This window comes from Rhinopithecus roxellana, chromosome 3, assembly GCF_007565055.1.
Source record: "Rhinopithecus roxellana isolate Shanxi Qingling chromosome 3, ASM756505v1, whole genome shotgun sequence".
Taxonomy (NCBI): domain Eukaryota; kingdom Metazoa; phylum Chordata; class Mammalia; order Primates; family Cercopithecidae; genus Rhinopithecus; species Rhinopithecus roxellana.
Window position 1 is genome coordinate 150,150,720 of NC_044551.1, and position 16,061 is coordinate 150,166,780.

The 16,061-nt window shown below is 46.9% G+C and overlaps 1 protein-coding gene across 1 annotated transcript in view; it reads right to left on the reverse strand.

The window, feature by feature from the left end:
• FSTL4 (follistatin like 4) overlaps nucleotides 1-15,372 on the reverse strand; it is a 412,856-nt gene extending 397,484 nt beyond the window's left edge. The window contains exons 1-2 of the mRNA XM_030927157.1: nucleotides 15,140-15,372; nucleotides 6,384-6,519 (exon numbers count right to left, since the gene is read on the reverse strand). Coding sequence (XP_030783017.1) covers nucleotides 6,384-6,509 — 126 coding nt within the window. The 5' untranslated portion in view covers nucleotides 6,510-6,519; nucleotides 15,140-15,372. The remainder of the gene's footprint in view (nucleotides 1-6,383; nucleotides 6,520-15,139) is intronic.
• Nucleotides 15,373-16,061: the final 689 nt, after the last annotated feature.

Sequence of the window (16,061 nt, forward strand, 5' to 3'; positions counted from 1 at the left end):
GGCACACAGTGCACTAACTGGTACAGTGTGGAAGGGCTGGCTGGGAGCAGTGGAGAGGACACAAAGAACAAAGACAGCGACTTTCCCTGTACAAGGATAAAGAGAAAAACAAGACTCCAAAACGGCGTACCAACGCAGCAATGCTCATCCCCCAAACAGGCCGGCTGGCCTTGGGGACAGAGAAGGGACAGGACACCAGTAAGGGAGCCACGGTGGTGGCGAGAGGTGAGTGTGTTGTTGGTCCTTGGAGCAGGGGGTGTGGGCTAAGCCTCAGAATTTAAACTTACCTCTCTCAGAATTTAAAACCACCTACAGACAAGCAAGGGAGGAACCACGGGTTGTGAGAGCTAGAGTTACTTGTCCAACTGCTTGAAAACAGGTGAAAATGACCCTAGAACCAAGGTTGTTTAAGTTCATCTTTCCCATCACCTACCTGCCCCCTAAGCGAGTCTCATCAAGCTATTTTCCAGCACGACTGCAGCCTGCCCATTTCTCTCCTTTTCCTGACTGCAGTCAGCATCATCATGTCAGCAAGAACTAAAAAAAGGCTAGGGTCAATCCAACTGGTGTTCTCCTTGCGTGTGTGCACGGGAGGAGGCAGGAGGCTCCTCTAAGGCTTTTCTGCCCAGTGTCCCCTGGGATCTGAAGTATCAGCATCACCTGGAGCTCAGAATCTTGGGACCCACATCAGATTTGCTGCATCAGAATCTGCATTTTAACAAGATCCCAGACCGTTCACAAGCACACTGCATCTCAAGAGGTACTGGAGCAGGGTACAGCACACCCCATTCTATAATTGGGAATGGGCTCATCCCTGAGACCTTGAGAGGTTCTGCTACCATTGTTTGCCTTGAAAATTATGAATGTACTGATAACATCTACAAGTGGGAGGTTGTGCCCTGCCAGTTTTACCTGAAAAATGAATATCCACATGCTGACTCAGAATAATCAGCAGAAAGCCCTGGCTAAGTGTTGGGGACCCAGAGAAGCAGCCCCCACATCAACCAGCACCGCACCTGCAGAGGAAATTCTGGATCCTTTTGAAAGGGGTATGTGGTTTGGTTATCCCAGGGCTCCACAGCCCTAGGGAGAAGACCATTCTCGTCTCTTGCTGAGAGACCTTGCCCAGAGTCTCATCTTCTTTGAAAGCAAGTCAAATACTAGAATTTGCAATGGTGAGTATCACAAGGGTGATACGGCAGAAAAGCCATGAGAGATGCACACATACTGCAGGTGAAGCTTAAGAACACCCAGCTTGGACCCCCATTGGTTCACAGGAAAGAAGGAGTTTCTTTTATTTATGCCCACAAACCAGCTGAGGGCCAGGGTGAGTAGAGACACCAACGGGCAGATCTGAAACCCTACAGACGATCAGCTGTTCTTCCCCAGTAATCAATCAAAGAGCACAGTCAGGGTTATGGGTGGTGGGGAGTAAGCCAGCCCTTCCACACTGTACCAGTTAGTACCAGCCAGCCCTTCCACACTGTACCAGTTAGTGCACTGTGTGTCTCTTTAGTATTTTGAGATCATAGTTGACAGAATTTTAATTGGCCCTGAAAAGTTCTGTGACCCAGGAAAATGAGCATTTATGAGTTCACAGAAAACCATTATTTTTCTTCCTCTTAATTTAGCATTTACTCACCTTTATCAGAAAGGGTGATTGGGGGTGAGGGGCACTAGTGTTAAGACAATGAATACACAAGAACGGTGAAAGTGTTTTGGAAAAATCAATGCTCAGTCTTCGAGCCCAAGTACTACTGAATGCCCAGCCAAGGCAGAACGAAGCCACGGAGCATCTAAGGACTCTGCAATTTGAGGTTGCCCTTGTGGGGACAGGAGTGCCATGCCTGTCGTCAACACTTGTAGCAAGGGGAGGGGGCCAGTCAGTCAGGGTAGGATCAATGCTGTCTTAGGCTGACCCCTGAGGTTAGGGAGGCGGGGAGTCATGTTTAAGTTAGCTGACACCACTCCACATATTTCTTCTGCAAAGACTTTACTTTGAGAGAATTTGCAAATACTGAAAACCCATGGTATCTGAGCTCAAAACCTATCTCTGGTCTATAAGCACTGAGGCATATGAGGTGACAATTTAAGAAGGAATCAATATTAACATGTACAGGTATATAGTACGTGACTATGTATATGCCACGGGTAAGAGTCATTTAGAAAAAGGTCAGTAAAATGCATGAAAGATGTATAAGACCATGTAACGGCCACCATTCAATCCCAGAGCCCAGCAAATGGGTGACATGCTGGTGCTGGAACACAGCACCCAGGACCCAAAAGTGGGGGGCTCCCACAATAGCACCCCGGCCCCAAAAGTGGGGCGGCACCAATGGCAGCACCCAAGCCCCAAAAGGGGAGGCTCCCACCACAGCACCCAGGCCACAAAAGTGGGGGGCTGCACTGCAGCACACAGGCCCCAAAAGTGGGGGGCTCCCACAAATGCCTATTTCTCAAAAGCAGGTCTGCTCTTTGGAGGCTGCTACCACATCACTTCTCACCCCTTTCTGGTTCCTTGGTTCCCCCCGAAATATAAAATTCTACTAATATTGATTTTACTACTATATTCATCTTGACCAGCATACAGATAGTCCCTGACTTAGGTTTAGTTTGACTTAGGATTTTTCAGCATGAGGATAGTATGAAAATGATGTACATTCAGTAGAAATTGTACTTTTAAGTGCCCATACAAGCCGTCTGTTTGTCACTTTCAGTACAGTATTCAATAAATTATATAAGATGTTCAACATTTTATTATAAAATCGTTTTTGTGTTAGATGATTTTGCCCTAAGTGTAGGCTAATGTCAGTGTTCTGAGAATGCTGAAGCAGGACAGGCTAGGCTATGACGTTTGGTAGGATAGGTGTATGAAATACATTTTTGACCTACGATGTTTTCAACTTACAGTGGGTTTATTGGGATGTAATCCCATTGTAAGTCAAAGAGCATCTGTGTAGGATAAAGGGGGGGATATAACAACATTTCATTATTTCAATAAATTGTACCTCTCAGAATTGTTTCCTCTGAATTGAGAATTCCATTAGTATTCTAGGGCACGTTCTGCCACTCCACTCTTACGAAAGAGGCACTCCACCCAGCTGTATTTCTTTTTATCTATGTCTGTAAAACGGTAAACTCCTTGAAGCTATTTCCACTGCAGTCTTTGTACATAAAACAATAATTTAACACTTGCTATAATTGCTTTAAAAATACGCGCACACACACTCGTTGGTCATTTAATTCTTATTTACCCTTAGGTCATTCAAGTAATTGGTATAATAACTTTAAAGGTAAATCAAATCTTATTAATGCTTTCTAAGTACTTTAAAAATCTTAAGTCAATGAGTATTTGTGTGAAGCACTACTACCAGGAAGAAACATACAGAAACAGTTTAATATCTGCTTCCTAAAAAAGGTTTTTGACTTATTTAGAGTCTCAGGAAACTCTGCTGGTTTTGATTCTTCCAGGAAATAAGACTGTTTGAGGAAACTGCTAGAGGAGTTTAATATGGTTTGGACTGTGAGTTATCAATACATTAAAAGCTACAATTCAAATAAGAAACTACCCAGAAACTATAACACACAAGGACTATCTTGGATATTAGGATGCAAGCCTGCCTGGCCTGTTCACAGATTGGCTGGGGAAACCATCCACTTCCCCAGTGGCAGTGAACCTGCTGTGCAGGGAGGTATGCCCTGCGCTGAAATATCTGATGGTCTGGTCTGAATTTTGGAAGCACCAGAGTGACTTTATAACCAGGACCAAATGTCACATAAATTATCGATTGGCTTAAAAATGCATTGAACCTCTATTTTGCTTATAAAATTATTAGACACTGTGAGGAAGAAAAGATAAATAAGATAGGCTCCATCCATATGCTAACATAAATATAAGAGAGAAAGAAAACAAAAAGAGAGAGGAAGGACTAAGAGTTCAGAAAAAGAGACCAGGTGTGACCAAGAGTGGTCAAAGAAGATTCTAAAGAAAAAGTAAGAACCAGAGCTGGGCCCTGAAGGAGGAGGAGAGTCAGGTGTAGAAAGGAGAGACATAGAAAGAAGAAACAGCAAGCCCCGCAGGAGGCCCCTGGTAAGCAGGGGCGTGGGGGTGCATGGAGGGATGCACAGAGTATGAGCAAGGGATGCAAACAAATCCACTAAAATAAGTGCTCCACTCTCTGTTTTCTTTTTTTTCCTTCGGGTTTTTTCTTTCTCTTTTTTTGTTTTTTTCTCAGACATAGTCTCACTCTGTCACCCAGGCTGGAGTGCAGGGGTGCCATCATGGCTTGTTGCAGCCTGGACTTCCCCAGGCTCAGGTGATACTGCCACCTCAGCCTCTCGAGTAGCTGGGACTACGGGAGTGCACCACCACACCCAGCTAATTTTGTATTTTTAGTGGAGACAGGGTTTTGCTATGTTGCCCAGGCTGGTCTTGAACTCCTGGGCTCAAGTGATCTGCCCACCTCGGCCTCTCAAAGTGCTTGGATTATAAGTGTTAGCCACCGTACCTGGCAGTATTCTGTTCTCTGCAGCTAAACATTTAACCTAGGCCATCCTATGCCCTAGGTCCATTCCCATTATCATCTCATTTAATCACTGATAGAAACAGTTTCAATGATTAGAAGTTACAATATTGCAAAAACAAAAGCTATAGCAAAAAACTATATATATGATCAATAGGGCAATAGTTCCTGTGGTGCAGAATCTACACAGTCATCACTTTCCTTTCCTGAAGCAGCAACATTGCTGGACTTGGAAGACAAAAGCTACCCTGGAGCGGGGGTTGCAGGGGAGCAAAATAACAACCCCCAAAAAGCGTTACTTCCTCCCAATGACTGGTATGTGTTCCTTCTTGTTGGCACACAAAGAAGTAGGGTGTTAACAGCTAAGATAAAGAGACCCTGGGTTGATATTAACTTACCTTCAATTTACCTCCAGCTAAATCCCACCTTAATTGACTTGACACTTTTATTTGAAATAAGTGGTTTAAAACAGTGGGCTGATGAGCCCCAATAGTAAGAAGACTAAGCTTTACTGTGTGTTTGTCTGTTTGCTTTGCTATTAAATATTCAACAATATATGTGTAGGATTTAAGTGATCATTTTCTCTTCGTATGGATATGAGTGTGCCGATAAAGCCGTTCCCATAGGGAAATGCTGTTCTCACCAGCAAGCCAATCTCCAGACTCTTTCAGAAGAGCATTAAGTTGCGTCCTTCATGGATTTAGATGGCAGAGATAGTGTTTCTATTTAATCATCTGCTCACCACAAAAGGAAGGCACACTAACTTCAGCAGGAAAAGTGTACATTAAATTACTTCTGAAGCTCCCCAAAGATTAAGGCTGGTAGTTTTGGGATTGCATTACAATTAAGTAATAATGAAAGAGAAATCATGTCTTTTGATCAAATAATGCATTAATCCTACCCTACACTGAGTAACCTTATTCACTCTCCGGGAATGTTGACTTTTTGAGGTAATTTTTATTTCTCATTCTGCAAGACAGGAAACAGGGACAGAGAAAAAAGAGAACGGCAGGCATCAAGGAAGACAATGGGAGGAAAAGCGCCCTGGAAAGCTCCCTATTAGGAATGAGTATTCGTCACAGCATAGAGAAAATCCCAGGTGGTTTTAATGGAAGGGTGAAGCCATTTCTTAAGGGTCAGCACACACAAAGCATTTTCTGCAGAAAAATACATTTTGCCCATGAACCCCAAATTCATGGTATCTATTACCTTGGGCAGGGCCAGGTTGCAGCTTAGGAATCCTCTTTACTACATAAGACCAGGGTTCACTAAGCAATTAGCAGAACATCCAGACTCTCCAGGGAGGTATTTGAGAACAAGTTTTTCAAGCACTTTAAAAGCATTTATATATACCTAACATGCCATTAATCATTCTTATCTGTTCATTAAAGCACTCTCCCTTAGGACCTCCACTTGCCAGTTCTTTCTCAGCCTGGTGCTTTTTATCTATATACCTGAAAACTAGTCCATTTCTTTTCAAATATATTTTATAATTAAAATACTTCATTAATTCACATGGGTGTACTCCACCAATTACTCTGCATTTTCAGGGTTTTATTAAATATACAGAAAGGCCATTCTCTGGAGGGTCTTTGTAGAGACTAACCAGGCAACTGAAGCTTGGTTTCGGAATACATTTTCAGCATCTGAGAGGTTTTAGAGTCACCACTCACGTCGTGTTCTCAACCTCTTGTCCGTATCCACACGTTGCCTTCTTCTGTCCCCCACCAAAAAGGAAGTGCAATTTTAATTCACTCTGTGATCTAATTGATCTAAACTAAAGGTGGAGGGGAAATCAGATACTGTAACATCGGAAAGCAATCAGTTTGAAACGTTATGTCAGTGGGGATTTGACTATACCTCTGCCTGTGACTCCCCCACACCCACATCCGGGCCTCTGCTGGTTCCTGGGTCCGTCCATCCCAGCGCTGCCGGCAGGGAGGCTCCGAGCAGTGTGAGATGCAGCCAAAAGCCTCCTGGTTTCATTTTGTTGAGTCTGTTGAAGAAATGACAAATGCTGAGAATAAAACATTGTGAGATGGATATAGTAAGTCACAGTGAGTTAGTATGTGTTCACCAGAATCAGATAAACCTGGGTTTAAATCCTGGCACCAAACTTCTGTTCTACCTTGGAGAAGTTATATTACTTCTGAGCCTTAGTTTACTTATTTCTAAAATGGCGATAATACGTACCTCAAAAGGCTTTTGTGAGGATTGAAGGAGTTAGTGTCAGGCATATAGTAAGAACTCTATAAATGCTATCTGTTACATGGAAACCCATTTGAAATGCCACCTACCATTACATCTACAAGAACAAACCAGGGTGAGGCAGCTGGGTCACCTCTATTAGGTTGCCATATAGCCATGCCTCAGTTTCCTCAGAAAGCATTTGGGGCTGGGCACACAATTAGTGCTCGAGAAATTATGATTATGGCTGGGCACAGGGGATCACACCTGTAATCCCAGCACTTTGGTAGGCCAAGGCAGATGGATCACTTGAGGTCAGGAGTTTGAGACCAACCTGGCCAACATGGTGAAACCTGGTCTCTACTAAAAATACAAAAATTAGTCAGGCACAGTAGCAGGCGCCTGTAATCCCAGCTACTCAGGAGGCTGTGGCAGGAGAATCGCTTGAATTTGGGAGGCGGAGGTTGCAGTGAGCCGAGATCACACCTCTGCACTTTAGCCTGGGTGACAGAGTGAGACTCTGTCTCAAAAAAATGAAACAATGATTAAGAATTCTTACATCTCTGGCACCTCATTTGCAGCTGACATCTCAGTTTATAAGACAGTGAGCTTGAAAATGGCATCATAAGGTCTAATATCTTAGTTTCAAGACCAACCATTTTGTAGCAGAATCCAAGCATCAAATGATAACGGAATTTCAATAACCTTTAAGATGTTTCCGGAGACTCACTAACATTATTGTATACAGTCCTAAAAGACAAGAAGTGAGCAATTCGAGGTAATCAAATAATTACATGGATGAAAAAACTAAGCATCAGCTACAACAAATATTCAAGTCCAAATCATGTGCTAAGCATTGTGCTAAGGAATGAGGACACAGACTGTCTTACTTGTTCAATAAGCTGTACTTTTTTGGAAGAAGTTTTCTACTGTGAACACAGTCCAACCATAATTTCAGTATTCTGATTATGAAACATAACCAGATACAGCTCATTATGCAGTACTTAGAACTCTTACTCAAGGAAACTTTAGGGGTTATTGATTTCTGCTCATACCAAACAATTTAGTGCTTAATCACATATGGTTCACACTGCATCCTGATCTAGGCTGGTAAGTTAAAGACACCGGAGCTCCTTGGAGGCCAGCACCCAGCATGAACTGGCCTAGGGCTAGTCCAGAGCAGACATCCAAGTCAGAAAGAACTGGGTGCTTGAGGGACCTGGCAGTCCACCCCCGCTCACTGCCATAGGCAACAGCTTTGGAGCATCCCTACTTTAGACAATGGGGGTGGAAGTTGTCACACAGTCACTAGTGCTGAGGCCAGGGCTGCCAAACAATTACACTCCTGCCACATTCCAGGTTTCGTTTGGCTGCCGTCCACATCCAAATAGAGCTGCCTCTCCACATTTGCTTTATGTCTCCAGCTTGAGACAGAAATGTCCACAGGGAGGAAAAGTCAGACTCAAAACTGTGGGACTCTAGCACTGGCCCATGAAAAGGCAAGGTTATAAGGTACGACTATCTTTTAAGAGAAGGTGGCCGGGCGCAGTGGCTCACGCCTGTAATCCCAGCACTTTGGGAGGCTGAGGCGGGCAGATCACGAGGTCAGGAGATCGAGACCATCCTGGCTAACACGGTGAAATCCTGTCTCTACTAAAAATACAAAAAAATGAGCCAGGCATGGTGGCGGGCGCCTGTAGTCCCAGCTACTCGGGAGGCTGAGGCAGGAGAATGGTGTGAACCCAGGAGGTGGAGAGCTTGCAGTGAGCCGAGATCGCGCCACTGCACTCCAGCCTGGGTGAAGAGCGGGACTCTGCCTAAAAAAAAAAAAAAAAAAAAAAAAAGGCAGAAAGTGTCTGCTTGTTTTTAAAAGCTTCCATAAGTTCCCACTCCTATATCTGTTTCTTCGGTCACTCATCTTTGACATCTGTTGACAAAGCTGAGCTACTGGGGAAAGAGTCTGCGTGGCCAGTAAATACAATCTGAAGGTCACAGTCTCACCATCAGTACCTGCCCCACACTCTGAAGAAGGCAGAGTTGAGTGGAATAGTGCCGCTTCAGCTGCCACCCGGGAGACGACTGTGAGGACTGCGACAGTCACGGCACCCCCTCCCCCGCCCCCCAATCGCTTCTGCACTCTTGATCCAGCGGTCTCCCTAAGATGTGTGAAATCTTACAGGGAGGAAGAGCAGGAAAAAACAAATAAATCATGTTCAGGACTAAAAGAGAATAAAACTGTCTTCCCCTTACTGCAACCTGTTTTTCTTGTTTTCTTGAGATGGAGTTTCACTCTTGTAGCCTGGGCTGGAGTGCAATGGCGCAATCTCGGCTCACTGCAACCTCCGCCCCCTGGGTTCAAGTGATTCTCCTGCCTCAGCCTCCCGAGTAGCTGGGATTAGAGGCATGTGCCACCATGCCCAGTTTATTTTGTATTTTTAGTAGAGATGGGGTTTCTTCATGTTGGTCAGGCTGGTCTCAAACTCCCAACCTCAGATGATCCACCTGCCTTGGCCTCTCAAAGTACTGGGATTATAGGCATGAGCCACCACGCCCGGCTGCAACCCATTTTTCTAAAAATAAAGTAATTCTCTGTTCTCCGTAAGTGATCCTCTTCTGATCACAGAGCCACTTTCCAGAGACTGCAGAAAACAGTTAGTGGATTTTTCGAATTTTTAAAAACCAGCCATAGGAATTTAAGCTAGAACTAGAAAGACATTGCTTCTTACTCTCATTAATTTTTTCCTACTTACCTACTATCAAACATTGCTCACAGAGTAAACACACAGAGTAAGGTCTACTTTTCTCCCTTTCCATGCCTCCTAGCTCACATAAACTAAAAACAGCAAGATAATCCAAATCTATGCTAGTTAATGTACAGATGTCAACTCCTGGAGGTATGAAATATACAAGCCATAAAATCTGGTATTTAACTTTTGATCTGCTTTGTAATCTAAGATCAATTACGTTTTAGGTTTTGGTACTAATGGGTAGCATTAAAATACAATCTATTCATTTCAACTGTGATTTTGGCAAGCACCAAATCAGTTCATAAGAGGAGGCACCAAGACTGCTGGTTTCTAGGTTGTGTTTCAGGAAGCCCAAGATTCAAGCCTGGAGCTTGGCCTGGAGTTGCCACTGGTTTTATCCGGTTTGTGTTTATATTTCCTGTAAGAATTTAATTGGAAACAGGGAAACACGTGAACCAGGCCAACTACTGAAATACTCACGGGCAGCTTGTTTGTAAAGTTTAGCTCGGTCTGCCTACCACTAGCTGTGATTTTATTTGCACTGTGGATGTGTTTTAGATGTCATTTTATACTTACAGTGATTGACAATCCATTACATCTACAGCACCAACAGCCTGGAAATTTATAGCTCAAGTTTTATGACAGTTCAGTTCATAAAAAAGAATTAATATTGGGTCTAAATCAATTTTGATTATCTGTCTAATAATCAAATAGAGACTATCTATTTGGATAACACTTATATAGCAATTACGATGTGTCAGGTACTGTTCTAAACACTTCACAGGTATTAACTCATAACTCTCCTTTTTCTACTCCATGATGGGGGCAATGATTATCCCTTAATCAGATGACAGAGGAGATGGGGTCACAGAGAGGTTAAGGACTCTGCCACGGCCATGTGGCAAACAAGTGGCAAAACTGAGATTCCAAGTCAGGCATGCAGACCCACGACATCTCTTCTCTTAACTCTCAACTGCTGCTGCCTGTCTTTTTTGTTTTGTTTTGTCCTGCCTGTTTTGTTTTGACAAACAGTTGTTTTTAGTATAAAGGGGAAAATTTAGAGACAGTAAATTAGGAGGCCCTGGCCCCGAGACTCTCCTTTCCTCTGAAAGCTGCCAAGAGCTGCTCTCCTCCTCATGGCTCCGACCAAGGGGAAAGAGCCAAGCTGCTCACCCTTAATTCCCACACTTTACCCTGGGATGGGGGCCCCTCGGCAGACTCTCCTCAGTCCTCACTGCTGCTCTATTTATGGGCTAAGAAAAACATATGGTAGAAGGAAGGGAGGGAGGGAGGGAGGGGAACCATGAAAAGATGCACAGAATCCCAGGCAGATGCCCCTCAGCTCACGGAAAGTGCCGGCATCATAAGGCTAGTCACTTTGGAGAAGTAACTCTGTTAACAAATTAATTACTCCTCAAATTCAAATTGCCCTACTGGCCTTCAGATAGAGGCGAATGCAAGAATCTCACCATTATAGAATTGGGAAGGTGCCATTCATAAGGTCACAAATCCCCTTTTTACCTAGAGCTCCTTTTGAGATCAATTTAGATTAATAAGTTTAATTCAATCCTTGCTAAGTCCTAAGTATTAATTATAAATCTACCTAGGATTGTCCACATATAAAGAGCTGAGACTACCTTTTGTTCCAAACAAGTCATAAAGTACACTGACTTGATACTTAAGCCATCATGTTTGGAAGGGAGGTGTTTTATTGCTTCCCCTGTGGTTTCCTACTTGAGCTTCAACAGACATTCCCCCAGTCAGGAGAATCTGGTGCTAACCTGGCTGCTGCATAGATAGGACCCCAGAAGACCAGAAGGTGGACGAATCCACCAGGGTTGGAAGACAAATCAGTGGCCAGGCCTAGACTGGAACCCAGGCATCCTGCCCCCGGGGCAACTGTTTGGTTCCTTATATTATTGCACACTTACATCTAGAGTGGAAGTTTGCATTCTCTGTTTAGATAGGCAGATTTTGCTTTTCTTAATGCTGAAGGACCTCCACAAGATTGTCTGCCTCCTTGTGAAAACCACAGGATTTTCAGGTGTTCTAAAATAAGCTAATGTGTGTGTTATTATTTATCTGTATTTAGAATTACAGAGGTACTACAGGTTAGTATGATGTAACATTCCAAATACTGACTTGCTTTTTGAAGAAAAGCATGACATAAGAATGCAAATTGTTAGGGAGAAATAGGTATTCATATGAAAATACCAAAATCTGCCCCACTCAGAGAACACACACAGGCATGTAAGCTGTCTTTATTGACCAAGTTCACAGGCCAGAGAGAAGCAATTCCATTAAACTGGCAATGGGTTTAATACAAACTTCTCTTTCTATTCCAGGAACCAGCCGTCTTGGGAAGAGTGGGAATTCTGGCCCTCAGAGTTTCGGTGGCATTGTTCATCCATTCTCTCTCTCAGCCTCTCTCCCAGAACTTGGTAACTTTACCAGACTCGCCATTAAGGATTAGCCATATAGAAATGGCTTCTCTTTGTAACCAACAGGACCAGAAATTACAAAGATGAGTTGGCAGAACCAAGCAATGCCACCCAGCCTTGAAGAGAACAGTCAGATTTGTGACCCTGAAGCATCTACATTTTTAGCCTTTCCAGATGAAAAAGTATCTGCCCTACACACACTGTAGGTAGCATTTTATTCATGGCATGTTGGCAATCGACATATAAAAATCAACTGGGAGCACCAAAACCCTGGAATTCTCTTCTGCATGTCTGCTCAAATTTAAAAGGAAAAAAAAGCCACATCAACCTCAACCTGAAACCTGTAAGGCTATATGGGAACCTCTCAGAGGTAGGGAACTTAGGACCCTAGCTCTGATTTGTGAGTGTTTTAGAAAAAAAGAAAGTGATGCAGATTTCCTAAGACAGTCCCTAAAATACCAACCCAGGGAAATTAGGCATGGAAATATAGCAAGCTAACCTTGCAGCAAGCCATAATGAAGTTAAATTGCATTTCCTATTAATTATCTACTCTATATCATTAGTTAATTCTTTCCCAACACTTGATAAATTAGATGCCTAAATTATTCTACGTGCCATGTATAAATCTATGATATTCCTATTTACTATGAAGTTTAACACAGACACACATGTGACTTCCAATAACCTTTATCCTTCCAACCTTCAGGTTATACCTCTTAAGTACCACATTCTCTTGACTGCAGTTCTATTTTATTTGAAGTTCCATGCCTTATGTTATGCATTGAGACAGAAAATGTAAAGCAAGATGTGCTCCTGAAATATCTAATTGCATTAAGCTAGGAAGCACACGACTGACCACACATAAGCAACTCAAGAAGGTTGAGTTCGCAGAGAAACACTCAAACAAGGCTTAGGAATTAAGGTAGTTTTATGAATTAATGACTATTCAACGCCAGTCTCTGAATATACTGTTAAATCAAACAAAAGATCGTAACGTGAAGTTCACGTTTAAAAAATCCTACAACCCTTAGTAAAAGGAAAAAAAGTCCTCAGGGACTGACTGGTCATGGTGGAAAAATCCAACCTCCTCTTCCCTCACCCACCTCCAGGGCACAGCCAAAAGGATAAAAGTTCTCCTAATACCCAGAAAAACAAGCTGGCCCTTTTCCAGAAGAAAAAGAGCTTTCCTGGAATCAACAAAAATTGAGGATGATCATAAAATTCTAAGAGAGAAAAAAGCACTAGGACAACTCTAATGAGCAATTTTAATACATTACATCAAAGTGGACTATTTTCTTGTGTGAACTTTGGTTCAGTCTGAAGTCTTGGGAGAGGGTGGTGCTTTTTTTCCCTAGGATGGGAAGGAAAAAGCGAACATTCAGCAGACTATGGCAGAAATGGTCTAGTGACGCTGCAGTGCCCAGTGCCTCCTTTCACAACGCTAAGATGGGAAGCAGACACGTGCCCTGTAGGGCATCTGCTCATGTGTCCGGCTTGAGCTCCTGCCTGAGAGTTGCTGCGGCTCTGGAGACTCAGAAGCCACATCACTCACGCCTCTGACCATTCCCTTCCCAGGTGGACCCCCACAAGACCACTGCCCAGACCCAGAGCCTATCCTGGGGTCCAGAGGAGCAGGCACAGAAACTGGCACCTGGCCCCCAGGATTAAGAAGACACTATAAAAAAAAAGCATCGCTGGTTTCCCCTAAATTTGGCAGTAGGAAAATAACTTCGGACTTTCAAGAAGAGTCCTAGTCGCTCCCTGATCTGTCTTTTCCCCTCACAGATTGTGACACAGGCCCATTCCCGGTGAATATTTTGGCTGGCAGTTACTTCACCACCTATTGAAATTCTGTTTACGTTTGGCCCAGAGAACCTGGACGGATGTTTGTATCTCGGGGGCCCCATCTAGTACAATTCCTGGTGCACAGGCTTGCAACAAATTTACGAAGGGAACAGACCAAGCTGCCTGCGTTATTTTTCACTGGCGGAAAGCTCGGCGGAAGCGACACCTAGAGGGGACCGGCGGGCTGTGGACGCGTCATTCATCAGTGTCGGCGGCCCCCGGCCGCTAGCGAGGGCTGCTGGACAGCGCCCCGGCACCCGCTCTCCGGCCGCTACACCCACCTCGCCGGGCACGCCCCCGCTGACCTGCGCACACCTAATGCACTTGCCGCGCCGCCGGGAGGCTCGCCGCGCTCCGGAAACCGAGAAACCCCACTGCCTCGGCGGCTTTACGCTCCCGCAAGAGTTGCGGGCACAAAGTCCTCAGGTGGCAGGCCTCGGGTTGGCGCCGCTTTGTCAGCTGCAGGGAGCCCCAAAGACTAGCCCCGCGCTAGTCCCCAAACTCGAGGCGACACGCGTCCAAAGCAGAGTGCTATGCCTGCCTCGTCCAGGTCCCTCCCAAAACTCAGAACTCGTCTTTGCTTTGCGGGCGCAAGGAGGGCGAAGATCATCCACAGTGCAAGCTCTCTTAGGACCAAGCCCCCAGCCCGAACGCTGAACGCCCCCAACACACTGCTCCCTAGACACCCTCAAGCGAGTACCCCGGGCCGCTCGCTCTGGACCGCCGCCGGCTGCGCACAAGCAGCGCCTCAGACTGCCTGGAGTCGGGTCATGCACAGATTCCTTCTTCCCCAGCCTCACACTCGGCAGACCCCGGGGTATCTGGGGCCAGGCGAGGCACAGCGGGCCCTTTGGGCTGCAGCGAGGAGACGCAAGTTTCCCCGCAAAGCCACGGGGAGGAGGTGCTGAGAATGCCTGCCCTGCGCCCAAGCCCAGAGCCAAGGGCACCGGGTCCGGGCAGAGGGGCCCCGCTCGCCTGGCTCCGCCGGGCCGCTTGGGGTCCTGAGCCCAAGAACGGCGCCTGCAGGATTTCGGAGGCGGGCGCGAGCTACGGGCTTGGCCCGAGCCCTTCTGCGGGGCGCCCCGCGTGCCAACCGGGTCACTCCGGTCCCCACCGCAGACCCCGGCCACGAGCCTCGGCGTCCCAGCCTCTACCTCGAGTCCTGGCCTCGGCCGGGGTAGCCCTAACGAGCCCTGGCCCGGTGGACCCTTCCCCGCGGGCAAACTTCGCTCTCCCGGCGCGGGCAGTAAGGACAAACAAGCGCCCGCGCCGGGCCCTGCAGCAAGACGTGGGGCCGCGGGCGCCGGGACCCCAGTGGGGCGCAGCGGGACCGGCTGGTGGCAGCGCCAGCGGCATGGCATCCTCCCCCGCCCGCTCCGGAGCTGCGCCCGCGTACCTGAGACGGCCGGGGCCGAGGAGAAGACCAGGTGGCCGGACTCGGGCGGGAGGGAGGGAGCGCCCCGTGGCGGCGGCGGCAACCTGGCCCCGCGTCCTTCGGCTGTTTCTCGGGCTGTCAGCGGGTCCCGGGCTCGCCGGAGGCTGTTGAGGCTCCAGCTCCCTGAGCCGCCGCTGCCCGCTGCTGTGCCACGGCCGCCGCGGCTGCCCTATTTCTGCCGCCGGGACTGGAGCCCGTGACGTCACCCTCCGGGCCCCGCCTGCCCAATCGCCGCCACCTGTGCGCGCCGCCCGCCCGCCAGCCAGCCGGTCAGACCCGCGCGGCGGCCACGGCAGGTGCGCGGAGCAGGCGGGCGCGCACGCGGGGCGCGATGACTCGGGAGCGCTGGGGCCATCTAGGGCCCGGCGGGAGGAGGGCCGGCGTAGCGCTCCTGCCTCTGGCTAGCGTGGAGCTCCGCAAGTGACAGCCCCTCTTCACCTCTACCCTCCTCCAGGCTCCTTTCTGGCAAGGTTCCCCAAGGCTGTGCTCTCCAGGCGCACGGGGGGGTCTCTGAATCTGCGGCCATTGCTCGTGGAGTCCAGGTGGGCTGGTACACCACAGCAGGAGAGCTGTCCCTGGGGACAAAGTGGGTGAAACCCCCCCCCCCACCGTTGAGACCCAACAACATGTGAAACAGCAAAGGTTTTCTTCCTCTTTCCTGAATCTTCCCTCTTCCAACTACAGAATCTTAAGACGTTCTGGGCATACAGGGGCAATCCCAAGTGACATTTGCCTACCTGATCTAGCTGGACCCAGAGGGTCCCTTCTCCCTAACAAGACATTTCCCCCTCCTGATCCCATCCCCAAACCTGGGGCTCCCAAACTTTTCTGGGTCCCTCTTTAACATCAGCAGCTTTTGAAATCAGTCTTGGTTCCCGAATGA